Source organism: Oryzias latipes, chromosome 5 (genome assembly GCF_053564925.1).
Source record: "Oryzias latipes strain Hd-rR chromosome 5, Olatipes_Hd-rR_3.1".
NCBI lineage: Eukaryota > Metazoa > Chordata > Actinopteri > Beloniformes > Adrianichthyidae > Oryzias > Oryzias latipes.
In genome coordinates, this window is record NC_136241.1 from 31,947,139 (window position 1) to 31,974,933 (window position 27,795).

Genomic DNA, 27,795 nt, shown 5'->3' on the forward strand with positions numbered 1-27,795 from the left:
TTTTGAGACTTCGTTTTGGATTTGAAGACAATGATTGCAGTTTTTGTTTAAAGGACATTGAGACGTTGGATCATTTATTATTTAACTGTGGAGTTATAAAAACATTCTGGGAAGAGTTCTGCTTTTGGTATTCTTCCAAAATTGTAATGCCAGTTCATTTAGATGCAAAAAATGTTTTATCAGGGGTCGGGGTGGTATCATCTAATAGAGCGGAAAATATTGTTCTTAATGTCCTGATAATGCAAGGAAAGTTTTACATTCACAAAAATAAATATTTGAAGACCAAACCACTTTTTATTACATTTCATAAAGAGCTCTGTTTTTATTTTCAATTAATTCATTATATGAAAAAGAAGAATGGCTTGAAATTGCTTAGTTTTGTTCAAAAATACAAACTTAATGAGTACCCCTAACCAATATCAAACTTTTTGTTTGGATCTATGTTTTTTTTTCCAATTTATTTATTTATTTTTGTGTGTTTTATGTTCAGGCGTTTTTTCTATTTTTTATGTTTATATGTTATGTTTGGCAATGGTGATTGCTTTCCGAGTTAATGTTGATTATATCGTTACTGTTTGCTATGTCATGTATGATAACTCAAATGTCAATAAAGTTTAAAAATAGTGAGGGCAGAATGACTATGGCTTTTTTAAATAATGCAGGAAAGAGCATAACTCCCTCTACAGGTGAATTTAAAAACAAAGAATGAGGTTGGCAAAATTTGTAATAAACTCTACCACACCCCACCAAAAATTGGACAAAAAGATGCTGGCAATTTTTTTAAACAAAAAAATTGTCCACGATACATTTTATTTTTTCCAAATTGCAGGAGAAAAGTACACTGGAACTTTTGTTGAGTGGAACTTTTTTTAGGAGTCCGATGTTTAGCCGGATGTGTGCGACGTAGAACATACGACTTACGACGTCGCACACTCAGCTTCCATACCACCACGTTCCTTACTAATTATTTCGGAATAGACTGACTGGTTTACTGGGTGGTGTTTCTATTTTATTAAAGTAAATTATATCAAAATGGCTACGGACTCCTGGGCACAGGCAGTTGATGAGCAAGAAGCTGCAGCAGAATCGGTAAGTTTACGAAAAGTGTTGTGTAAGCTAACCTGTTGTTAGCATGCCGTGTAAGCTTTTCCGGCGGTATTTGTAAATAATAGTAACCTCTTTTTTTTCAAAGTAAACCCGACAAAAATGTTGCATATGGATATTTTAAGTGAATAAGTGTGGAATTTGTGGCAGCGTTCTTTTGTTACTTTTTAGTTGAAATGACCGGCTTTGGTTTTCAGGCTAATAAGTTAGCTTAGTTGTTGCGTGACTACGAGGAAAGAGCTTTCGCCTTAGCAGTTTTTAACATGTTGTAATTCGGACTTTGTTATGTTTAAGATTAACTACATATATTTTTTCCAACTACGTAGCTGGGGAATCTTCAATTAAAAGAGAAGCCAGGAGAAAATGGTAAGTTTGTGTAAATGTATGCTAGTTAAGCTAGCCTGACAGTATTGAACTAACATTAAACATAATTGTTGTAACTTTCCAGGCATGTTGGCAGGCGCAGCCGATTTTAGCAACACAGCTCCTAAACCCGCATCTGATGGAGAAACGAAGAATGCAGAAGACGACGACAGCGGTGCTTAGTTTAATATTTAATATTTACACATTTTGCCTTGTTATATATCACATTAAGAAGCTTATAAGATGTGATTTAATTTGACTTTGTGTCTTCTAAAATATTGTTTCAGAGAATAAAGCAGCGCAGTCGCTGTTAAACAAACTGATCCGGAATAATCTTGTCAATACAACGAATCAAGTGGAAGTTCTTCAGAAGGATCCTAATTCTCCACTCTACTCTGTAAAGTCTTTTGAAGAATTGCGTCTGTAAGTACACACGTTTGGCTGTAGCATAGAATCTACAAAGGTTCATCTTATTGTGCAGAGATGGGAATAATTTGGTTTAAACGTACCATGAATGTGGATCTTTTGCTGTCAGATGTATCACATTACACAGGCATGCACATCATGTAGTTTTATCAACTTATTTTTAAATAGGCTAGCTCTTTCTGAAAGATTAAATCAATGCACAAGACATAAAGGAGTTAGAAGTGAGGCCTGTCATCAAGTTGGTCAATAAACCTGTAAATACCTTAGCTTTAGTTTCCAAAAAGTTTCAAGCTTTGTAATTTTTTTTGTAATTTAGTGTATTTCTGGAGAATTTTGATGACATTATTTGAACGTTCACTTTGCAGAATTAGTTTAGCAATATCTAATGTTCTCTATTTACTTTCATCAGTTTTCCTCAGAAGGTGAGATTAAGTTTTTTTTTTCTCTCTTTTGTTCTCGTTTTGTGTAGTAAACCTCAGCTGCTTCAAGGAGTTTATGCAATGGGTTTTAACAGACCATCTAAAATCCAGGAAACGGCTTTACCCATGATGCTGGCAGAGCCGTGAGTAAAACTTGAAGTTTCCAAGAGCAATGATTTCTCCATAAAACTTCTCCTCCACAATAACTAAAACACTGTACTTATTGATTCATGTCACATGAGCAAAAAACGAACTTGTTCTTGAAATTAGTTTTCCTATTTTTGTTTAAGTCCACAGAATCTGATTGCTCAGTCACAGTCAGGGACGGGAAAGACGGCTGCTTTTGTACTGGCCATGCTCAGCCATGTTGACCCCAATAATAAATTTCCTCAGGTTTGTCTTTACCTGCCTTTATTTAGAAATTATTCAATTTTTTATTAATAGTTCCAACTTATTTCTTTCTGTCAGTCTGTTTTACTTAAAAATAAGGTTTTTGAATCTTAACAATGCGAACAACAGTAAAAACCTCCTGTTTCTTTTCAGTGTCTGTGTGTGTCGCCCACTTATGAGCTGGCGCTCCAGACTGGCAAGGTGATCGAGCAGATGGGCAAATATTACCCTGAAGTCCAGTTGGTTTATGCCATCAGAGGAAATAAATGTAAGTCCTTCCTCCATTCTGCTGAACCAGTGGTCCCGAATCCCCAGGCCATGGACCAGTCTGTGGGACAGTTGGTATCAGGCAGCAGCGAGAGAAAAAAATACAACCTATCTTGTTTTCTGTTTTATTTATAATCAAATTCTGAAGGAGGTTTTATTTTAAAAAACAAATGCATTTTTCTCACAATAGGAAACAGAAGAAAAGCTTCAACTTCAAAATAAATAAAGCTGCATTTAACAGACGAAAAGCAGGAGTCTTCACTCCAAGTTGCTAAAATAGTGCATTCACCATTTTTTGGAAAACACGTTTCCCCCCCCATTTTGCATTTAATTTTTTTTTTTTAGCTTCTATGACGGTTTTAGGTTAAGAGAAAATCTATATATCACTTTTGAATGGTAAGCAGATGCAGATATTTTACAGAGAAGGAAGATGAACTTTACCCCTCAAAAGTTCAGGGAAACTAATAGGAAGGCCAAAAAATGAAAAGAAACAAATCAGACGCCCGCTTCAGCAAGCTGGCGCATGAAAATACTATCTTACAATAAACTGGTCAGTTTGGGACCACGGACCTAGACAACACATTTAGTTGGGATGTTTTTGTTTTTGTTTTGTTTCCAGTGCAGCGAGGTATGAAACTACAGGAACAAATAGTCATCGGCACGCCTGGTACCATGCTGGACTGGTGCAGCAAGTTCAAGTTTATAGATCCAAAGAAGATCAAAGTGTTCGTTCTGGATGAAGCCGACGTCATGATCGCCACGCAGGGTCACCAGGACCAAAGTATACGAATCCAGAGGTGAGCTGACCAAAACAACCCTAAAATCCTGTAAAGATGTTTTTCATTCTGCTTTCTTTGAACTAAAAGGGTAAATACAGCAACAGAAACTGCTTGTTTCATCTATCAATCTTCACTTGATCACTTGTATAGGGATTGCTTTAGTGTGTCTATAAAGATGAAGTTACTTCATCAGATGTAGTAGTATTTTACGAAGGAGTTTTAGGGCCACCAAAAATAAATAAATAAATAAAATTACGACATTTTATCTCGTAAATTTACGAGAAAAAAACTCGTAAATTTTTATATCTAAAAAGTCATAGATTAACAAGGAGAAAACACCGAAGTTGTCCGTTTATCGGAGCATCGCTTGAAGATGAAAGATGTGGAGCCTTTTGTGAAGCTTTATTTCCAGGTTTATTATAGGTTTAAAACAAATAGATTCTGAACCTTTGGCGACTCAAAATCAGATTATTGTCAGTGTAGCCGTCTTTCCGGGGTTCAGTGTCAGTAAAGCGGAGTTTCATATGTAAAATAAGGAGCTCAGAGACACGTTTGGGTGCAGAGGATCGTTGCAGCTTTTATTCTCCTTTTCATTCACAAACCCTGAAGTTCATCTGTCACCTTACGTCATGAACCTGTCATCAGATCCGAACACCAATGCGGAAGTAAACGTCCCGTTATATCATCAAACAACAAAGATGAATGAAAATAGTCTATTATATTAGCATTAGAACGTTGAAAATGCCAAAAAAAGTGATCCTCCTCCTCAGACGGAAGCGTCAAACAAACGTAGAGATCTTGTTTTTGGTGGAGGAAGAAAGGATTGAAGTGGAAAGCTGCAGCCGGGACAGCGATGGCTTCATCGGGCTGCAGGGATCCTGCAAACAAACCATCAATAAATAAAACTTTAATAAATTGTAAATCAAACAAATGAGCTTCCAGATATTTGGAACGTTCAAGCTCATTCAGCTCACCTGTTCAACTGAGTTTAGTCGGTCTGCTCTGTTGCTGCGCGGCGTTCACCTGCTGCATTGCATGCTCACTTCCACTTAATATCGTAAATTTACGAGTTTTTTTCTCATAAATTTACGACTTAAAATCTTGTAAATTTACGATTTCTTTCCTCATAAATTTACGAGTTTTATCTCCTAAATTTACGAGATAAAAACTCGTAATTTCCCTTTTTTTTTTTTTTTTTTTTTTTTTTTTTGGTGGCCCTAATACTCCGTCGTGGTATTTAAATGTACACATGTAAAAATATTAGGAGCAACTTCTAAATGAATTTGTGTTTCAGTTTTTACTGCTCCAGTTGATGTGATTTTAACTTTAAAAACAGCCTCATGTTATTAAAGTACCTCAGAAATATTTTATTGATCTTAAAGACAAAGCAACAACAATTCTGAATATGAACGCTTAACAAAAAACAAAGCAATAAATGCTTATGATCATTGAGTTTTTCTTCATAAAGGAAGTGTAAGTAATTCTTCTGAAAGCATAATTTGGTAAAGATATTGGTAATAAAGGACATCCTGCACTGTCAACGTCAACAAATCAACTATTAAAAATCATCAACGCTAATTTGGAATGGTCAACGCGTTTTTTTGTCATTCCGGTTTTATGAACACACATACAGCCAGTCGTGTTCACACCGGACCAATGCCTGACACGCAGGTAGCGACAGAGAGAAGATTCTTCTTCTTTTGTGTATTTACTGTTTATTGGAGCTCATCTGCCAGAGCGGTGCAAATCCCGCCAAAAGTTTTGTTTTCATACCTCTGTTCCTATAAATGTCCATCTTAGTCGTATTAATCCGAGTGGACACAAACCACAATTATTGCTGTCTTTGTGATCATGTTTATAACGGTCGGTACTTCCGTGTATTGAAGCAGGCGCCACCCACTCGTCACTGCTAAATCAGAATCCCTGATTGGTCACAGAGCTGTGTCGCTGTGATTCAGCGTGCAAATGTTCAACCGGTTGAACTGTCAGCGTGGGATCAAAGAACGCCCCCATGTGTATGTAGAGCGCGTTTCAGACCCGGGAGCCCGAAATTCTGGTCTGCGCCTGGGGGAGGAGCCAGTGCACACCAGAGAGGGCTGCAGCACTTACATAGAGCATCTTTAAGGTGTTTCTGAAAGGAAGGAGACCTCTGTCAATGCTTGGAGACGATGGATTTAAAGACTTGATTTGGTTGCTGCACCCTGGCTACCACCTAAGTCACCTTTTTTAATTTCTGTAACCGCACCATACGCCAAGCATTAGCAGGACCATACATGCTGCCAACGTTCAGTAGCCATCGACTACTGAAATCCTCGTTTGTGATGGCCCTATCCTGCTCTTTTTTTCACTGCTTAGGATGCTGCCTAAAAACTGCCAGATGTTGCTGTTCTCTGCTACATTTGAGGAGTCCGTCTGGAGCTTTGCTCAGCGCATTGTTCCCGAGCCCAACATCATCAAACTGAAGAGGGAGGAGGAGACTCTGGACACCATCAAACAGTATTATGTGCTGTGTAACAGCAAGGAGGAGAAGTTTGAAGCTCTGTGTAACATCTACGGCGCCATCACCATCGCTCAGGCCATGATCTTCTGTCATGTGAGTGTTTTCACAAGCAAACGATTCAAAAAACATTGAACCTATGAGCCGTCGTTGAATATCAATTACATCAGGTAGCTGTTTTTTGGTAGGCCTCTTGTCTGCCTAAGTATGAATGTAACATTCAATTTTCTCTGTTTAATCCAGACGAGGAAGACTGCTGGTTGGTTGGCTGGAGAGCTGTCCAGAGAAGGTCACCAGGTGGCGCTGCTCAGTGGAGAAATGCAGGTGGAGCAGAGGGCGGCCGTCATTGAACGCTTCAGAGACGGAAAGGAGAAAGTCCTGGTGACGACAAATGTTTGCGCTCGAGGTAAAGTCCACGAACAAGAGGTCTTCAGCTAAAATTTAAAGAGGTCCAGTTAGACAAAAATTCTTGAAGTTAAGGTCCGTGAACAAAAATTCAGTGTAAAATATTTTTAAGTAGCTGAGGATTGGTGGCACATCTGCATGTAATTGATCTCTAACTAACTCTGTACAATTTAGCACTTTTTGACAGAATTGAATGCAGCATAGTATAAAACACATGGAACTGCACACACCCCACAGGAACACTGCCAGAACCAGAACCAGGCTTCACCAAGAAAACTAGATGAAAGGAGGATCCCCAACCCCTTACGAGCGTCTTCCACAAATCAAACACCTCCCTGGAGGAATGTACATTTGAACAAATGTTTGAAGTTTTTTGGTCTAGCAGGGTTGCATTTCAAAACTGGAAAATTAGGAAAACTCCTACATGGCCCTCTGGCTTTTGTTAACTTTTAGCCTTGGGCTTATAACTTAGCTAGCTCTGAGCGAGCAGCCGCGTTATCTCACATGACGCGGCAAGACAAGCAGATGTGGTGGACAGAATCCTGTAGTTTTTCAAAATAAAACTAAAAAAGGTTGGCGTATGCATTTTTTTTCACGTCTGCGGCCCAGGGCTTGGGGACCCCTAATTTAATGGGATCAGGCAGCAGGTTGACAATACGTATATGCGACAAGTTGGGAGTGAGAATGTGTTGCAACAACAACAAGAACTGCACAGTTTAAATACAGGCGGCCATCATATTAGTTTTGCGAGTGTCTAGGTCCGGGTCCGGACTGCAGTCCAATAGTTAGTTACCCCTGGCCGTAAAGTATGGACCCTAGGGCAAAATATTCTTCTGTCCCGCAGCAATTCAATTTTATTTTTATATAGCCCAATATTACAACAATATCTTCTCATTGGGCTTCGCCCAGATTGTTTTTTTGTTTCTTTTTCTCTTACTGCACCGTTGAGAGAACATTTTGTCCTCGCCACATACTCAAAAACATACCGGTATTTTGCACGCACCTAGAGCCCGGTAAAATCAAATTCTGGCCTTGGAGAACGACCTCTGCCCCCAAAAAATGATGAGATCCCCATCATTTTTGGGCCCCATTCATTGAAAAATGAATGGGGCCCAAATCTCTTATGGAGTTTAAAGTCCACTCATGTGACTAATACTGTAACTAATGTATCTAAAGAAAGTTTTAGAAATATTATGGGATAGCCACAGGACCTACACGGCATGCATTATGTGGCAAAGTGTGACATTCTGTGATTTTCACTTAATATGGTAAAAGGAAACTTTGGTTCAAGCGATCTTCACGAAATTTCACGGGAAGAGGGTGCCATCTTAAATTTTTCCAAAAAAGAAAAAAAACACCATTAGTACCTTTAACAAATTGAAATTCCTTTTAGGGGTTTCAATCTATTGCCTCCTAAAATCCTCTTGCATCATTAGGAAGCCACTTGGGAAAAATATTGGTTTGTAGTTTGTAGATTTTGAACGCGTTAGCATGGCGAGGAGGCAAAAGTGGCGTTCTCTGTTCCTCGCACATTTTTGCCGGAATATTGTGGACGTTTATTACTGGCTCAAGCTGAAGGAAACAATATAACATAAGATATATTTTGGCAATATGAGGAATTTGGGCTTGGATAACAAAAATCCTTAGTTGCCAAGGAAATCCGAAAATGTACTTTTGCCATGATTCAAAGAGGTTCATTGTGTCTATAAGATTATACTGCGTGTTTAATTTATTTTTTATCAGACACTGGTTTGTACGTTTTACATTACAAAACAAACCAGTGTCTGATAAAAAATAAATTAAACACGCTGTACTTTTGCCAGTTCTTCTAAAAATGACATAAACCTGTTTGTCACCCTTAGGCGACCAAAAAATAAAATGGTTGCTATGGAGATAAAACCAACAAAGAAGATGCCATTTTGAAAAACGTGTTTTGTTGAATGAATTTGCTAGTGGAGCTTTGACTGGCGCGGATGAGGAAAGTGAGGCAGGGGGGGCGGCTGGGGTCAGGAAGCGCCTGACGTGCCGTACAACGCTGCTTAGGACTGAATGTTTTTTGTAACCTCCTGTCTGACCATCGCTTTTCCTTGCTTTGCTTTTACCAAGGCATTGATGTCGAACAGGTTTCAGTGGTAATCAATTTTGATTTGCCGGTCGACAAAGACGGTAACCCCGACAACGAGACCTACCTGCACAGGATTGGGCGCACGGGTCGATTTGGGAAGAGAGGACTGGCCATCAACATGGTGGACAGCAGGATGAGCATGAACATCCTCAACAGGATCCAGGAGCATTTCAGTACGTTAGACGACTGCACTCGTGCACCATTTTGGGAAGGCTACAACCATTTCATTAGATCCATTTAACCTCAATATCTCTTTATTTTACAGATAAGAAGATTGAAAAATTAAACACTGATGATCTGGATGAAATTGAGAAAATTGCCAGCTAAAGGAGATTCCCCCCTCACCCCGTTTGCTCTCTGAGGACATTTTGCTTCTAGAGTGTTTTATGCTTTTATTTTTTTTTATTTTTAGCGACTGGAGAAAAGAGCAAAACCACACTCACAGTAAAAGTTTACACGTGGATGCGTCTCTTCTGACAGATGTTTGCTTTTTTAAATTCTGCCCCGTTTCACTCTTTGTACTACTTTGAATAAAATGTTTGAGTTTATTGTTGCGTTCTGTGAGGCGGTTAAAGCAGGCAGACCCCCAAACCCTCTTAAAGGTTTTCTTCGTGCAGCTTTGGCTGAAATCTGCATAGAAAATATGCTTTTTATGTGCCACCAAATTATTTCATTTACAAAAACGTAATGTGATTGAATGTAACTGAATCAAGGGGGACTGTTCAATGCTTTCATTGTGCTCTGTCACAACTCCCAGACGCCAGTGCAAAGGGTGAAGTTGGGTTTTACTGCCCTGAGTGGGTTTCTGATGGTTTTATGGGTCTATGCAAACTTTAAAAAAACTATCAACCTGTAATCAACGTGACACAAATTAATGCTGAGATATAAACCTCATCTTTAGTATCAGGGTGTGTGGATCAAATTGCCAAAAGAAATGGAAAAGGCTGCGTAAAGACACCATGCTAACTACAAATCATAAAAATGTTTTAGCCACTTCAGCCATTTTTATCTTTTTCTTTTGTCACTCATAAAAACTCATTTTACCTCAAACGGATCACCAAGAATTTTTCTGTGTCTCATGTTTTCTTCATCAGGATTTCCACTTTAATTTAAGTAAACTTCATTGTTCCGTCACCCAAAAAAACGCAAGGCCTTCCTCAAGTGCATTATATACAGATATGGTTTTGTTACTGCTATAAAACATTGGTTTCATACTCTGGAAGACTTGAAATTTTGATTATACATTGAAATCTAAGTGACTTTAGGATGTGTTTGATTCTCTTCTGAAACCAAATGCTGAATTGACTTGAGGACCTATGCTAATCAGATTAGCTGTGTTGCTCCAACACAGTCAGAAACGGGATACTTGTACTTGTGTACATATAATTTTTACGTCAAAAGGAGTGGAATTATTTTTCCCAGCACTTCTGAGAAGTGCAAAAAGCACTCCTCTGGGTTTCGTTTTGACGGCATCAATCAGAAAAACCTCACATTGGTTGGTTCGCTTAGGGAGTGTGGTTTTGAAAATGACGGCCGCCGTCTCCACTGAGCCTGCGATGAACCTCATACGTGTTCTGGCTGGAAGTCTCAACGTCATTGGACTGAAATGTGGAACTTTTGCTGAAATAAGACACAAAATGAGGAGAAAAGAAATGCTACAAATACACAAGTCTGTGAGGAATGTAGGTTTGTTTGGACACTCAGATGTGTACACTAATGGAGTGTGCGTTTTGTTGGTTAATATTGTATAACACCACTATATGACATTAATGGAAACTGCAGTTTTGGTTATGGAGTTTAACACCCCCCCCCCTCCCCATGTGTTGTACATCTTTAATAACTGATGATCTGCATAACCTGAATCATGTACACAACCAATAACTGGGCTAAAATGGAGACCATGATAGGTCTGAGCCGTGTTCATGCACACAGTTATGTATTCTTAACATGTTGAATTAAAGAAAAGTAGATGTTCATTTAGCATTTATTCTTTGTGTGAGAAAACTGACTTGAAAATGGGTCTCCTATATGAACATGTATACACAAAAGTCTTTGCTCCAGTGGTTCATAAGAAGCAAAGCATCTTTGCATCAGTCCTTGAAGTTGTCGGTGCACAACGCTTGTCGTAAAGGCAAGTCTGGAAAAAAGCAGACGAGTTCCAGTAAATGAGCGGATCAGATAAAGTTCATGACAAAAGGCCAAACCTGCATGTCAGAGTCTAAATGGAACAAATCTTTAGTGAGAAACACTAGGCAGAATATAACTTTTTGGCTCAAAAATTGAATATAAATATTAGTTTTTAACTGTAAATATTATTTAACTCAAAAATGAGCCTGCTTGGGTTACCGGGCAGGTAGAGGGTTGGATCTTAAGGGGGTCGCAAGTGTGTCTTGCAGTTCCCTTAAGCCTCGTATGACCACTTTATGGGTGGCATGAAAATGGAACATACCATTTCTAATGAACTACTGCCGTTCTGCAGACACTATGCTCTAGACAACGACAGTTTTTTTTTTTTTGATTTTGGGTAAAAATGGCATAATCATAGAAAAACTATCCCCATATATGTGATATCTGCATCTCAAGGGGGGCACAGGTGTGTGTTGGAGTTTCCTTAAGGCTCATATGGCCACCTCATAAAAATGGAACATACCATTGTCATGCGTGTGGTAAGTGTATCATGAAGTTTCTACGAGGATAGTGTAAGTTAACGCACATTTATGTTGTTCATGTGATGCTGTCGTGAGGTGTGATTTAACCTGTCATGCCCATAGGAAGAAATGTGCATAAACATTTTAGCTCAAAAGGCTCACTGAGTGGTCTACGACCTTGATATTTTGTGCGTGCCCAGTATAGATTTGTCCTTTTTTTCACCAGCAGACAGTCTGTATCCGCCCTTAAGGGCAGTTGTGACTAAAGCTTTAGTTTGTTTTTTCAAGAAAACAAACTAAAAATATTTCACCCGAAATAGAGGTGAAATAAATAATAAAGGCTTCATCTGTACATGTCACTGACCTGACTCTCTGTACGCCACTTGGGTGAGAAAGAGACCATGGGCCGGAGCGACCAGATTCTGAGGGTAGGCCAGATTGTCTTTAGCCTCCAGTAAATCTCTGAGCTGGGACACGGTCAGCAGCCCCCTGCCTACAGCAACGAGGGCCCCCGTCATCCGGCGTACCTGCAGCCAACAGCCAGAACCTTCCCTGAATGTGTGCACTGAGGAGCTCGTGACAGTGAAGAGAAGACCCGTTATCACCAGCAGGTGGTGCTATGAGCATTGACATGCAACGGCAGCATCCAAACGCAGGTTTGCTGAATCATGAGAGTCTCAAAGAGCAACAAACCTGTTTATAGAGAAAGGAACGACTCGTGAAGGTCAGCTCCAAGAATGATACCTGTCTGGAAAAAAGAGAGGAGTTACACGACTCATTACTGACATGTGCATCTCATCCAAAGCACTTCTAACAAAAAGGCTACAACACATTAAATCTAGAAACAAGATAGACACAAACAGAAGACAAATAGGATATTGAGTTATTTCTAAAATAAAAAAAAACATCAATGAACAAATTAAAAACAACTCTTTAAACCTTTCTTATTTTCAAAGATCTGGCTTTCATAGGACATTTTAAAAAGATTCCTGCCTTTGTTTATGGCTGACGTTTACGCCAGACCATCATACATGTCTGAACGCCACATACTGGACCCTCAGATGCAGCTTAGGCTCTGCAGGATTATGTCCACGATCACAAAAAACAGGAATTAGTTTTCTGAGAATTCATATGTAGTTTATTTTCATTATATATATTTGTTTTGTTTTTTTCGTCACAGAAGCCCCTTTTGTCATAGAAATAGGAAAACGCTACTGAGAAAGCGGGCACATATGCAGAATTGGGTCAAATGCAAAGTGGACTCACATTCAAAGACAGATCTTATAGTGAAGCTGTCAGTTCACGAACCCTGAAAATAATACAAGGCTGTGACCTTTAAGCCTGGACTAACAGATACACATAATGTTGTCGGCTCTGTCCTTTTTGCTTTCATCATCTGCAAACAGCGGTAACAAACTCCATTCAAGGGAGAAAAGAGTCCATCTGTGCGTTAGTATGACACAGCTGTACAATTCAAGCTGAGCTAGTCATGGTGGTGGGAGCATCATGATTTGAGCATCCATGCTGGAACTCAAGGATTGTGGTGTATTGTGAAAACATTCACAAATAACCCCTTCAGTTTGATCAAAACTTTACATGCAAACCACCTGTAATCTGGGTTAGATATAGAACTTTAAGGAACCCAAAACTATTTGAAAAAATTATAAAAAATAAATAAAATTTGATATTAGTAAATAAAATGAATGAGATTGACTCTTATTTAGACAATACTGATTCATAAAATACATTGATCAGTAAAATTTCCTGGTCCCAGCAGCAGAAAACCGCTTAGCTGTTTGCAGTTTCTGACGAAGCAAAAGCTAGCTTAATACTTCAAGAATAATCACTCTCTTCAGACACAGGAAACCAGAAATGGTACAAGTTAACCTTGTGCTATCTTAGATGACCCCACCTTTACATTGACGTGTTCTCCCTACCATGACAAAGGTGGATAAAGGTGGAAAGATTTCATGTAATCCATGGACACCAGTGAAGATCACAAATCATTGAAGAAAAAAGGTTCAACACACTGTCTAGTGGGTCTAGATGACCCAACTCCCAATGTTAAAGTGCCTAGGATAGCACAAGGGTTACAGGAAAAAAAGTTTATTGAAATTTAAATGGGTGAGAAATACATTTGTACAGATTCAGGATCAAAAACTGACTTGACTTGTGATAAATAATGAATCCCTTTTATTACAAGAGCAAAGAACAGGGATCTTCATGGAACAATGAAGGCAGCTGGACTAAGAACCACCGTTCACTCTAGTGGGGGTATTTTTTATTCAACCCTTGGGTTCTCAGCCGGTTGGCCCCCCACGTGTGATGAGGGGGTTGAGCGTGACATTTCCTATAAGTACTACTAACAGTCTGTCCGTGCAGGAGCGTACTGTGCTCCATATTTTCAAGAGGAAATCATTACTGCTCATATATTTGGCTTGGAGGGCGACCCCCACAGACAGACCCAAGGCCCCCGTGGCCCTCTCTCCTGCCTTTTCATCTCCACTCAGGATTTTCTTTGATCCTTGATGTGTGTAGCATGTTTAAAGACCCACTCCGATAATCGTCTGATCTGTTGTAAAAGTGTTCCCAGTGGTCTATTAACTATGATTTTGCTGTTTTTAGACTAAATCTAAAAACCTATGTCATTTTCTAGAACATTTTTTCCTGCAGAGCGGCAGCACTTCATTACAAAATTCACCTCTGAGTAGTGAGTGGAATCGTCGTCGCGGAGTAACCCCGCCCCCCTTCCCAACACTGAGAACGCTTTGTCTACACTCTCTCCCACTAGCTTACAGGCCCCACACCTCCAACCCAACATTATCGGTGCATCAAAAATGGCGAGCAGTATTGGAGCTATCCAGTCGAACAGTTCAGATCCAGGTTCCAGCTCAGACGAGGAAAACAAAGACGTTCACGGATCTACTTGTCTACAAGTGGATGCATCCGAACGGAGTGGAGCAGGAAGCCCGTGGCCCGCCCAACACATTTTCAACGTAACACACAAGCTTTTTTTTTCCAACAGCATCTTTTTTCTCTGCTTCTGGTTCACATTGATTTGAATAAAGAAATCCTCAGAAATGCAGTTTTGAGCTTTTCCATATAATAATCAGATGTTATCCATCATCAGAAAAATGCTACAAGAGCATTTTAAAAACACACAATTTTTAGCGGAGTGGGTCTCTAAAAGACGACCATTTGGCTTTTGGCTGTTTTTACTGCAGCCAACTTTGAAAGCGTTTGGACGTCTTCCTTCTTCTGTGCTCGGTTTGTGTTTAGGAGTTTTCAAACAGATGCAAAGATAAAATATAGTTGACAGTTAAAAAAGGTTTTAGAGTTTGGCTTGATTTTTTTTAAAGTTCTTTAAAAACAAGATGAGGACTTGATCTTGAAACTTGACCTCAAAGACTTTGGTTTCAGCACTTTTAAACCAGTTTAACTTCCTCCCTTTTGCTTTTACAACATAACACTCATTAGGTTCATGTTGTATGACATTTTTGACTGTGCAGAAACATTCAGCACTGATTACTGTTCCACAGCTGACGTTGTTGAGTCCTGCTTGTGACAGTGGATCATTTCATCTAAAACAAGACTTGCAAAAATTAATTTTCAGACATTTATGTTTCCAAGAAAAAAATTTGAACAATTTTCCATATTTTTTCAGCTAAATATTTAACTCGTTTCTACATCATTCTGTAAATCTTAATATAATCTTATTTTCATGTGCCTCTGCATCAAAAAGAGATTCAAAAAAGTTTTTAACTCTTTTTACCGAACAAAACCAACATTACGTTTAAGTTTGAGCTCCTTGTGAGTTAAAACGTTCACAAACAAACCTCTCTCTGGCATTAAGGAACTTTTCTAGGGCATTTACCATTAAAGAACCACAATTTTGAGACCAGACTATCTTTGACCAGACTTTCTTGATGACGTCTCCATGTTTTGTTCTGAACATATGTTATGGGTTATTACATGATTTATTGAAGGTAAAGAAACCTCAAGTGACACAGACAGTGCTGGCTTAAAAGTGTAAAAGGTGACTTTAGAAACGAGTAAGTCTTCAAAACGCATGTATTATGTTGATTTGTCATTGTGTTTCACTGTTTCAAAGTGTTTATAGTTTACCTGTGAAAGTACGTGCTTGCAAAAGAGTTTCCCAGCTGTATAGAGGCCACATCCAACGTCTTGACGGGGTTTTTGAAGGTCATGTCAGAGTTCACTGCCCTGAAGCTGCTGAAGTCATGGGTCCCGATCAACACAGCAGCCGCCTCACGCATGGCTTCCACATCTAACTCTCTGAAAAACAGCGCATTTCATTTTAGAAGCAGCCCCTGCAGTCAAAAGGCTCCCTGACCCGCCCGCCTCTTGCAGGTTTATGTGACACTGCCGCCGACCTGAGAGTAACTCGGCTGAGCAGCGAGGTCAAACTGAAGTGTATGCTTAAAGCCCGGCGTCTTTTCAGGTCGTCCTGTTCCTGTTTTCCCGTGAACTTACATAATACTAACATCGTGAGGGACGAGGCCACGTGAGAGAGCGCGAGCGTGTCGACCAGCGGTTCATTTAAGGGAGAGAGTGAGCGCAGATTCTCCACGGCTTCATGGAGCGACCACTGCGTGACCGTGAGCTGTCGGAAGAAGAGATACGCCAAGCAGCAGCGACTCACTCATTCAATTCTTAATGTACTCTTCTAAAAAGATAACATTAAGAAAAAAAAAAGTAAAAAGAAGTGCAGAAAGATCCACTCAACTAATCACTAAAAATAATTTAAACCCCACTCTGATTAAAATGGTGTTTTTAAAATGTTCTTGTGGCAGTTTTCTGATGATAGAGGACATATTTAAATAAAAATCAAGCTCCGAATTACATTTTGGAGTGTTTCTTTTCACAAGTCATTATGAATCAGGACCGGACAAAAAGAAATGCAGCTTGAGAACAAATACGCTGGGTTGGCCACAGACTCTCTTCCCTGCCGCTCTGCAGAAACTATGACCTGGAAAACCACACAGTTGTTTTTTTTTTTTTTACATTTTGGCTAAAATCTGCATAATCATAATTAAAAGATCACTGGGAACACTTTGAAAATAGTTAAACGTTTGCAAAAATCCAACATGTTTTAGTCTAAAATTTCAGAATGTGGGGAAGTTCCAGGAAATATTCCGGCTGCGGAGAAAAAAAACTGGCTGATATTTCTTGCGCTGAGAGAGTTGGAGTGGGTGTGACGGCTGCTGCAGATTAAAGAGCAAACTGCGAGACGCTGCTGAGGCCGAATGAGCAGAAGAGCCAGATGGACGGATGGAGAGGCAAAGCAGCAGAGGAGAAGAATTACGGAAGCAGGAAGAGTCAAAAAAGTATAGGAAAAAACTGGGAAGCTACGAAGGAGAAAGAACCAAAATGAAAGAAAAAAAGGAAACCTATAACTACAACATGTGGGTGTTGTGCTGCGCGCGTATAAGCCTGCAGCTTATCTTGTCCTACTTTTCCCCAAATGAGTGAATGTGAGGGAGCAGACAAATTCTCAAAAGAAGACTGTCTGAAATGTGTTTCCTTGTATTCCCTCCGCCTGCACAAACATCTGCTGAGCAGCAAACCCCTCAACGTCTCAACTGTCCATCATGTCCGTTTGCTGTTGTTTTGTTAGGGGGTCAAGGAATACCTGCAGCGTGTTTTCAATAGGTTACATAATCGAGCCACTGTGTTTAATGTGTGGAAGACAGTAATGGAGCAGTACTCTGATTACTCAGGGGAGCAATCAATTCAAGCTTCTTTAAACATTGCAAAAATAACAAGAGCAAGAAATCTTCAGCCCCTCAAATGACGTATTTTACGTATTTTTGATCCTCTGTTTGTAATTCCACTCTGCATTTCTCATCTGTCACATGTCTTCTGCCCCCTCCCTCCGCCCCACATATAGTGTTCCAGCACCGCCACTGGCTTAATGCATGGATGAAGAAGGATGGAGAAGTGGAGCTTTGACTTACGTGTCCTGGATGTCCCAGCAGAGGTTGGACTCAGTGAGAGGAAGCAGAGTGCGGTGGCGGACACCAAGTGCTACGCGGTAGACGTAGGTCCGCGACTGTGCGCGGTACCGGGCGTGGAAGTCATCTGCAACGCGGTGAGCTTGGTTGATCCTAAACAAAACAAAAAAATAGATTCAGACATTTACATAGTGTGAAAGAGTAAAAAGGTTGTCACTACAGACAAAAGCCCCTAAAGAAAGAGATATATTCTGTCAGGACCGCCCAGTTCTGATGCTGGACATCTATCACCCTGCTAGTTATCCAGTTACTGATTCTGACCCCCCTGCTGTTTACCTGTGCTGTGCTGTTTCTAAACCTCTTTAAGATTTGACACGGTGTATCATTATTAATACGTTTGCTTGATTTGTGAATGTCTAATTCCTTTGTCTTGCTCTTATTTTTTTGGATTCTAAAATGTATTATTTAAGTGAAACAGCTTTTCTTTGTGTTTTGATTTTTCCCTTTTTGGAAACTTGGATCCTGTCTCTGGCTCGTCTCTGCTCTGTACCTGACCGAGTACCTCGTCTCTGCTCCTGTTCCTACACCTGCCTGTGGTTCCTGTCTCCGGCTCGATTCGCGCTCCCGGCCGTCCCCCCAACTCCGTCTGGATGAAGCTCATCTGCTGGACTTTAAATATGTAGTTTTAGAGTTAGATAAGTTAATTCTTCTCTATGAGTTCTGGTAAATCGCCTGTCCGTCCTGGGGGAGGATCCCTCCTTCATGTGGGCAACCCTTGCCTTCACCTTTACTGGCTACTTGAATGTGACGTGACAGCAATCAGCCGTTCAATGAACCAAACACTCCCATTAACATTTAATCAGGAGCACAAAGCACGGCCTCACATTTATTCTTCAATGCTCTGCTTTTCAGCGGGTTTTAATCAAGATACATCGATCAAGATACATCGATTTTTCTGCAAAATAAGGCAGATTTTACAGCAGCACAAAAAAAAGACAGAGATGTTTTGTTGCAGAGTCCAGTCTTTGGCTTTGTCAAGCAGAAGACAAAAAGCTCTGAGCCATTGCTGTGATGACGCTCTGTTGTTGTCCTCTGATGTGAAAGGGTAATGTAACAAATGACAGGTTAGTTTGTTTAGATGTGTCTGCATGAACACCGCTGAGGCTCTTTCACACTAATTCTACAGCCGTTCTACTTGAAGGGCATTTATGTAGGTTTGTGTGTGTGTTTTAGGGCATGTGTGTGTGTAACTGTGGATACTCCAGATCAAACAGTGGAGCCAGTTTAATCCTTTCTAACCTTCTCTCTGCAGGTTTCAGGATTAGCAGGATGCTGGGAGCTTCCCTTTCCTCTCCTCCTCTCGTCTCCGTGTGATTCCCATATGGCTGTTTTACTCTGCATTCACTGTGAATCATGACTCACTAATCTAACTATTGTGCTTCTACCATACTATTCTATTTCTCTCTATATTTCTGAATTGCCGTTTTCAGGATTTCTATTCTTGTAAATGAAGAAATAACTGTGTTTGACTTTTGAAATTGATTTGTGAACGCTGGAGCTTACAGCGCATTCTCCTGAACTGGTCGCACTCACCTGATCTGCTCCGTCTGCAGGTGGTAGTTCAGGGCTTCGACGAGAAGGTCTTCAGCAAAAGGTGGCTTGTTGTTCCTGCGCTGGAGGTCAAAGTGGGCAGAGTTGGAGAGGGCGTGCACACCTGTGTCAGTCCTGCTCGACACCGACAGGGACGCAGAATTGACGGGCTTCAACTTCTGAATCGCTTCCTGTGGAAACAAAAAATGGGATAAAGAAAATCAAATCCACACTGATGATATTATAAAAAAATATATTTAGGCCTTAAACTTGGACTTCAGACATGTTAATATTACCCCACTTTGATATGACAATCAGGTGATATGCATCCTCACAAAAGGATAAAGAGCAACTTGTTTTATATTTGGTCATTTTATATATTTAAGAGAATGACAGATCAGACTATATACATTTCTTAAGGCAGTTTGAATACCAGCTGTAGGACAGAATAATCCAAAATATATTCTGAACACCAACTGATCTGTTAGTTTTTTATAAACAAATTGGAAATATTATAAAGTACAGTGATAGGACGAATTAGAGCTATATCCTGTAGTAACCCTGTTATAACGCCATTGCTATTATTATTATTTGCTGTTTTTTGTGTTCCTTTTATGAAGTGAACCACTTTACATAAAGATATTTAATAAAATCCGTATATTATTTTCGCAAAACTTAAAGGAAAGAATGAATGAATCTACACATAAAATTCTAATCAAGTCCCTTCTTTATAAATATTTTTTTCAAATAAAAATGTATTTCAACATTCTGTTGGGAATTTCAATCTTTTATTTTACCACTAAAGAAAAACATGCTTGCTTGACACTTTATTCTTAAAATTATATTTTCTTCTAACGTCAAATAACTTTTGTAAGCTCTCCGGAACCACTGTATTGTTAACTTTAAGCATGCCTAATAATCAGTGATGAAAGTCAGGCAAGGAAAAAATCCCTGAACTTTTCTTTGAGCGATATGGCGGGCACAGAGCGAAATTTTGGAAAAATACGTGGTCTTAGATGCATTCTGGTGCATTCTGGCAACTAGTTATTCACTTCTTTATCAAGAAACTAAGACTAATTGGAGCATCATGATTTGTCATTCAAACCCCTAGTTTGACTCTCCATTAAGGACTTGCTGGTCCTAAAAAAGAATTTGGAAAATTGCTCAAAGTAACACAATCCTACAATCTACGCTTTTCCTTAAAGCTGCAAAACATACAATTGCTAAAATATAGTAACATCAAAGCCCCAAATGGCAAAAAGAACACCAGTAACTATGATATTCTATGAAAATACCTCAGTTATTTATACATTATTTCTGCTTTAGAAATGACTGATGTACAACATCCACTTGCACTGTTTTCTCAAACTATAATTACATCAAAATATGGGATCTGCTTTAAACTATAATTCTATAACATAATACATCAATTCTTTAACACCAATACTAAGTAATCTGGGAAATATCAAAACAAACATACAAACTAAACTAAACATTGTAAACATTATTTTTTAAGGGAGTGCGGGTCCAAACCATCAAATACTTATAATTAATGTCAACTATACTGAACTAAATCATGGTAATTAGGAAATACAAATAAATTAGATAGAGAAATGTATTCAAAATAAAAACTGAAACTCAAAACTAAAATTGAAATTATTTCAAAATGTGGTTTTGAGATTATTTTACACAAAAAAGTATTTGACCTACACTACCTTAAAAATCTTTTTTTTCCAGCCAAGACCACTTCAATTTGTTTTTTATCGTCTTCTCACAACTGAGGTCGTGACCACGCTCAATAATGACGATGCCTGCCATTTTTTTAACACAAATTTGATCGCAAACTCTTCAGATGTGTTTGTGAAAGTTTAGCGTGGGTCCGCCAGTTTTGGTCTCTAGGGAAGCGAGTCACGCTAACCACGTGGTGCAGACAGAGCCAATCAGACCCGTCGACGCATCCGAAAGCAACTAAAACGTCCCGTCATTGGTCAATTAGGCCGGGAAGACGAGAGATGGCCACGACCATAGAGGAAGCGATCTGCGGAGAAATATAGAAAATAAAGCTAAAATTAGCTGATTTCAGACCATTTTCTAATCCGGAAAGCGATTTGTCCGTAGAGATCAGGTCTTTATTTCCCGGAAAGTACGTTCGGTTTGCTCAAAAACCCGGATTTCCGGGAATTCCCGGAAGACTTTCATCACTGAATAATAGTTTAATAACAATAAACACAGAAGGAAAACAGGAAATGTTTACCTCTATGTGATCCTGAACTCCCTTTTTAACCATCTGCTGGGGAGGAACTTTCACTACACCGCTGCATAAATCAAAATGAACATCGTTTCAATAGTGTCAACAGTGATTTATTACTTGTTCTACCTGGACTAACCTGTATTTTGTGCCTATGTACTGAAAAAAGATGAGGTATCGAGCCCCGTTGTGCATAATGTTTCCAATAACGACAAGTTACATGATTGTTTTTTCTTAACAGCCAAACGCTGAAATGCAGCTACGAATCTGCGCAAAAATAATCCATGCTTATTGCTGCAAAAGGTTTAAAACACCAGAGAAAACGTTGACTTTGACAAACCACCGCTGTAGCAAGAGCCGCGTGCGTGTTTGACACGCAGTTATGACGTAATCGAGCAGCGACAACAGCAGGGCGAATTTGTAGTCCGCGTACCACTTTTTTTCAAATGCTAAATTATAACAAAGGTTTTCTGTTAGGAAAAGCTTGAGCGATTATTTTTGACACTGATGACAACGAATAGAAATCGGTCAAGAATAAAGTGAAGAGCAAGGGCAGGATAACTGAGAAGTCAGCATGACTTAAGGATTTATTTTATTTTAGTAAAACCTCAATTTAAGAAAAATAACATTAGAACTGATTTATGTTAAGACTTTTGATAGTTCATTGAAGACTAAAGCCAAAATTGCAAATAAAGGATCAGGGGGCGTAATAATTTGTTTCAATAATGATTCGATTCAATACCATAAGTTGTGGTTTAGAATATGATTCAATACCAATATTGGTTTATTTTGAACAATCGGATTTATTGACCTTAAATTAATCCGGGACATTTTTAGAGAAAACCTTAACCAGTGTGACTCAGAGATAAATAACTGGGTACTGAACAGTGCAGGTGAAGTTTGGTTGCTTGTATTTCTTGCAAGATAATAAAGTGCAAATTAAATATGTGTGGAAACAAACAAGTAAACAAGAATTAATGGACACTTTATGGTCACATGTTTTTGCTAAATTCAAAGTGTTTCCACTGGACTGGAATGATGATAAATGCCTTTAAAAATATCAAAAGAAAACGTATGATAACTGTGTGATGTGAGACACCCCTTCCTCCCCTTAAATAAGTTTCCCTGTAGGCCTGCACAATAAATTGCAAAGTTCTCGATATTGCGATATCAAGCTGTGCAATAAGCATATCGTAAAAGACAGCGAAGATGGCAATAAATGATTACCTTCAATGTGCCAAAACCATCTTATGGCAGCTTGAAGTATTTAACGAATCCAAGAAATCCATTTATGCATTTAACCAATAGGATGAACAGCTTCACGTTGTTGACCAATCAGATGGAGCCCTTTCATGTTAGATCCTGCCTCCTATGTAGACGAGAGTCATTTGGAGTATATTTTAAGTTATATTGACTCCAATCTAAATCAAACTGTTACATTGAAATGGAAATTATGTTTTTGGTTGTTTTGCTATTTGTCCATAAATCGCAAGTTTTATCGTCATTGCAATATTGATCATTTATACCGCACATTGTACGTTTTCCTCATGTCGTGCAGCCCTACTCCTCTGTTATTTGCATTGACATATACTACCTATGAGTATTTATATTTTAAATACATCTAAATGAAATATGGCAAATAAAATCAATGTATATTTATGCATGTAATATGTATCAATGAGGCTGTCATTTCGGTCTTCTTGGCTTGCCATACATTTGTGGCTGCAGGCTCACAGGTTGTCGGTATTGGGCGCTCTCCCTCCTCTCTCGCCGCGCCTCTCGCCGGCTGCAGCAGCAGCAGCAGTGTAGTAGTCTGCCCGTCTCGCACTGTTCTGTGTCACGCAGCCGCTGATCGAGGGGCGTCAGACTGCTGCTCGTCAGGGGGATACCAGCCGCCATCCGCGCACTTCACGCGTCATCCAGCCGCGGGCAATGACATTAGTCAACTGAAGTGGGAATACAAGAAAACGCAAAAATGACGGTGGACTTTGAAGAATGTATTAAAGATTCCCCCAGATTCAGGTAAGGCTGCTCATGTGGTTCACACGGCGGCGCCGATGGCACACCTTCATTTCTCAGTCAAATGCATGTATTTTTACGCAAACATATACGTGGCTATGTGACATGAAACGAACATGGGGCCATTTAAATGCACACGTTCAACAATGGAACGGCGTTTGTCTCTCCGTCCATGCCTTGAAAATGTGGTGACATATTCATTCAGCCACTGCTTGAAATGTCCCCATTTCATCTGGTTTGTCTGAATTGTGGCCCATCTGTCTGTATTTCCTCAGTGTACAGGGATTTTTGCATGTGGCTGCTGCTGAAATAACAGATTCAATGAGATGTGGAACAAAGCCAATGAGAATCCATTGTGCTTCAATGTTAATGAAATTATTATTTATTTCTCAATAGCTAATATTGATAAGGTTTTGACTACTGGCTTTATGTGGGTCACTTGATTGTCTGGAGATCATTGAGAGTGAGTGTTGCATTGCATGTACAGTGTGGGTGCACTCATCACTGAATTCATAGAGTATGGCCTGCTGTCGCCTACATGTGTCAGTTTGCACACTGGAGGGAAAAGATGCCCTTGCAGTGGCAGCAGGGAGGAGATGCACTGCAGGAGTTAATTTTTTTTTTTGTAATAATTCCTAAAAGATTCATGCAGTTCAGCACTCATGCAAAGCAGGAGAACCCTTTTTCTAACCACCTTTTTCATTGAATTGAAAAAAAAAAATGTCAATAAATAAATTTAAAGTTTCCCCCATGCCAGCCTTTGAGTCATCCTCATTCCTCTCCTAACACAATCTTGTCTGTTTTGTTGTTGGAGATTTCTTCAGACTAGCAGTCCATTGACTGCGCAAACAGACTGGGGAAAACTGAGAGAAACAGACATGCAATGTGCTCATTAAATCACACTTCACCGGTGATGGATAGCCGAAGCAGAAGGTCAGGAAGAAAAGAAGCAGCACACATCCACACACTTCCTCTGTTCTCTGCTGGTTCTCTTTCCATTTGGGCTATAAAGAATGTTAATGAGGAAAATTCCACCACATATAGGAAACTGGTTATATAATTGTAAAACCATCAAAGTGATGGAAGTTGTAAAAAAATTATGGGTCTTTAAAATGGTTAAATATTGATTCACCATTTCCACCACTATGATATATCTGTCTTATTATGGTTCATTTATTCTTAGATGCTGAATTAGAGTTTGGACATACTAACCAATTACTATTTCATCATCAAGGATGCAAAAAAAAAAAAAAAAAAAAACACCTGTGTCACAAAATCATCCAGATTGACGCAGGGGCTTTAAAAAGTGCCTGGATGGCTGTTAGACACTTTGAACAAAGATTGTGAGAGTGACCGCAAAGTATTTTTTTATTTAATAAAACCTCCACTCACAATTTGTTTAAAAAAAAACAATTGTTTTCAAATTAGACAGTTTTATTGTGAGTAAGTAGAATGACATGCATTACCAGGAAATCTGACGTTGATGTGATCCTGCCTCCACTGATTTCTTTCATTTTGAGGAAACAGGAACTCTTTCTTATCCGTTTGGCCTCTGAGGAAGTTAAAAGAGCTCAAACACGCCCTCAGTCTGCAGGTCTGAACTTGTAGCAGTGATGTAGTCGTGCGTTCATGAACACGAGAGAATATTTTAGATATGTCTGAGTTCTCACATCCCACATCTTTTTGTTCATTGTTTTACTCACCTGTACAGTATTCCAACATTTTCCTTTCATGTTCCACATTCACTCTAAACAAAGGTTTGTGCATGCTGTGGCTTTTTAGTTGCTGCTCTTACAGGGTAACTGTCTGATAAGCCTGACGCACCTACGTTAGATGGCTTCTATTGAATTTTTTACTACCAAAGATTTTCTTGTGGATATTATTAACGTCATTATTTTGGTTAATATGACTGCTTTTGAGGGAAATGCTAAAATTATCACTATAAATAATGTAACTTCTTGAGGGGCCTAAGTTTAAAACTTTAATTTTGAGGTTTCACACATGAGGACAGCGTATAGTAATGACTCCTGCCCTTGTATTCACAAGTCAAAAATACAGTCGATTGCTAATGGGACCCAGAATGTATGTGTCTGCAAATTCATTGGTGTGAGAATTCATGAGAAAACCCATCAATTCTGCAATTTGCTGATTTCTATGTTAGACATATTGTTACGCCCCCTTCTGTGTCTAGGGGTGCTAGGGGGGCATAACATAAAAAGTAAAGTTTTCTGCTACCAAATTTAAATTAACGCACCAAACGAATGTCTCCATAAAAATATATCAAATTTATTTACAAATAAACAACCAACAACTAAAAGTGAAGCTAAAAGGCTTCAGGGTGAACCCAGGCCAAAATAACAAAACCCCACCTAACTGAAACATGTAATCTTACCTGCAAAAGAAAGAAAAGGGAAATCAAAGACAAAACACTAACCTCCCTAACCCAACAAAAACAGGAGAAAACATGTACTAAACAAAATGGCAGTTCACCCCTAAAGCTTCACTCAAACAAAATTATAAACCAAAGGACTAGACAGAGTGGGCACAGACAAAACTACAAAAAACAAATACAAATGACTAAAGTGCAACACACAACTAAACAGGTGGTGAAATCAAAAACAAAACGGAGAAGAGGGTTAAGCTGCAACGGAGACTGGTTGCAGCCAAATCTTCCCTCTCAAGGTGTGGAGGTCCAAGTGGTGCTCTTGAGGCAGCGTCCTCCAGCTCTGGACCAATTGGAGGCCACACCTTCATGCACCACACCTGAAAATAATCAGACACAAACATACAAACCCAAAGATCCACAATACACAGAAGTCCCACTCTGATACAAAAATACACAAAACACAGAACAAACAGAACCAAACAAAACCAAATACGGCCACAGCCGTAACACATAGGACAAAGGATGAGACTCAGTTTATTTCAGAGAACATCAATATCTGTATGAAATATGGTGGCATAAAAGTCCTAGTAAGACTTTAAAAGCAGTATGTCTTTTACAGATGGAGATGATTGCCTGTGACCAAAACAAAGCCACCAAAATAAAATACCAACTGTAAAGCACAAGGGCAGGAAGATTTGATTTTTGATTTGAAATGGTTTATTTCAAGCAATCAAATAAGAATAATAAACCAAAAATTACAAGTTATACAGTCACACAATGATGAATCAAACTTAATTAGACATAAAATTAAATATTGCTTGAAAGGGAGTGGAAGGAAGCGAACTTAATTAATCCCACCCCTGTTCTACCGTAACCATTTTATTACATAATTTATCATTCAGATTGATTTAGCATTGGTTTAGCTCGAACTACAAGACAAAAGTTTAATTCTGACAAAAGAATGACGATCAGAATGAATTAGGAAAGAAAAGATTTTGTATTGAAATACGTCCAAAACCCCAAAACACAAGCTTATTGTAGGACAAAATTGGTAAACCCAAATTTTTTCAGATTATGAAATCAAAGACGCTTTTACACTGGCCTGTTTGAGTCATAAGAGTTTGTTTTTTTCTCCTTAATGTGTGATAGTGTTGTGGATGAATCATGCAAACTGGGGTTCGCTCTATAGTTTTCCTCTTTGGGCTTTTTAGAGGTCAGCCACAAATGAGGAACTGACACAATATTTTAAGCTAATTTGGTTTGCTCTCAAAAGTGCAGTGTGAAAATAAACTAAACTCAAAGAAAGTGTGGAATTTTCCAGTCAAATCAAAATGGGAACTTTTCAAATTCAGATTTTATTTCCTAGAGTGAAAGTATCTGCAGACACTTACAGAATACTTTAAACTGTATTTTATGTTGGTGTTCTTCATCAGTTGGAATAAATGATTATAACTTTTATCTCAAATAAAAATGGTAGGTTTTTAAAGGATCCCTCTTTTTTTTTTTTAGAACAAACAAGTTATTTTTACCATGCGTCCTCAAATATAACACCTTTCTTTTTTTATGTGCGCGAGCTTTGAACCTTCAACCACTGTCAAGCAAGTATCGCCAAGTTTTAGAAAACTTCCTCAAAACATCAAGGTTATGCAATGCAAGGACTGATCTATTTCTAAACTATAGTCATTCATTTTCATAACTGTATTTTGGTGATATAAGTGCTAATATGCATACTGGTGGGTGTGAGCCGTTGCCTAGCAACAGCGGCAATGAGCCACATGGCTTGTAGTTTGTAGAAAGGAGGCCAGTGAATTTAAGAATGGAAGAGGAGAGTGGGTGGTGTGAAAATGATGATTTAATGTTAATTTTACTGAAAGAGACCAGTTTCATTCTGACTTTTATTTTGATAGTTGATACTTCAACTAGCAATCTTAAGGAAGTTGTTTGTCTCTTTACATAAAGGCAAGTTTTTGACACAAAGCAGAAATGCAAACAATGGAAAGGGTTTTTGAATAGTATGACAAAAGTGTACAAACCCTAAGATGTAATTTCACTACGTTTGAAGGACTTTGGGTCTGTTGTACAACAGAAAAAAAGTCAGACGACTGAATTTGGGGGAAAATGCTGGAGCTGCTAAGAGTTCACAGATCTGCGGTG

General features: G+C 39.0%; 3 protein-coding genes across 4 annotated transcripts in view; 2 read left to right on the forward strand and 1 right to left on the reverse strand.

Moving 5' to 3' along the window:
- The first annotated feature begins 859 nt into the window (after nucleotides 1-859).
- On the forward strand, nucleotides 860-10,751 carry LOC101163319 (ATP-dependent RNA helicase DDX19B). Its single transcript, XM_004069168.4, has 12 exons — nucleotides 860-1,089; nucleotides 1,431-1,470; nucleotides 1,553-1,642; nucleotides 1,755-1,890; nucleotides 2,363-2,455; nucleotides 2,603-2,705; nucleotides 2,856-2,970; nucleotides 3,589-3,766; nucleotides 6,104-6,341; nucleotides 6,489-6,651; nucleotides 8,757-8,948; nucleotides 9,041-10,751. Exons 1-12 carry the CDS (start codon nucleotides 1,033-1,035, stop codon nucleotides 9,100-9,102), a joined length of 1,467 nt encoding a protein of 488 aa, XP_004069216.1. The 5' UTR covers nucleotides 860-1,032; the 3' UTR covers nucleotides 9,103-10,751.
- Nucleotides 10,746-21,629, reverse strand: pusl1 (pseudouridine synthase like 1). The gene is made up of 8 exons (XM_004069169.5): nucleotides 21,376-21,629; nucleotides 21,243-21,303; nucleotides 18,992-19,179; nucleotides 17,402-17,551; nucleotides 15,549-15,719; nucleotides 12,117-12,171; nucleotides 11,788-11,950; nucleotides 10,746-10,912 (listed from the first exon to the last, which is right to left on the reverse strand). The coding sequence occupies exons 1-8, from the start codon at nucleotides 21,429-21,431 to the stop codon at nucleotides 10,866-10,868; spliced, it is 891 nt and encodes a 296-aa protein (XP_004069217.1). The 5' UTR covers nucleotides 21,432-21,629; the 3' UTR covers nucleotides 10,746-10,865.
- A 1,379-nt stretch (nucleotides 21,630-23,008) lies between these two features.
- acap3b (ArfGAP with coiled-coil, ankyrin repeat and PH domains 3b) overlaps nucleotides 23,009-27,795 on the forward strand; it is a 53,540-nt gene continuing 48,753 nt past the window's right edge. For both annotated transcript variants that reach the window (XM_011475550.4, XM_078948137.1), the window contains exon 1: nucleotides 23,009-23,258. In XM_011475550.4, coding sequence (XP_011473852.1) covers nucleotides 23,212-23,258 — 47 coding nt within the window. In that variant the 5' untranslated portion in view covers nucleotides 23,009-23,211. The remainder of the gene's footprint in view (nucleotides 23,259-27,795) is intronic.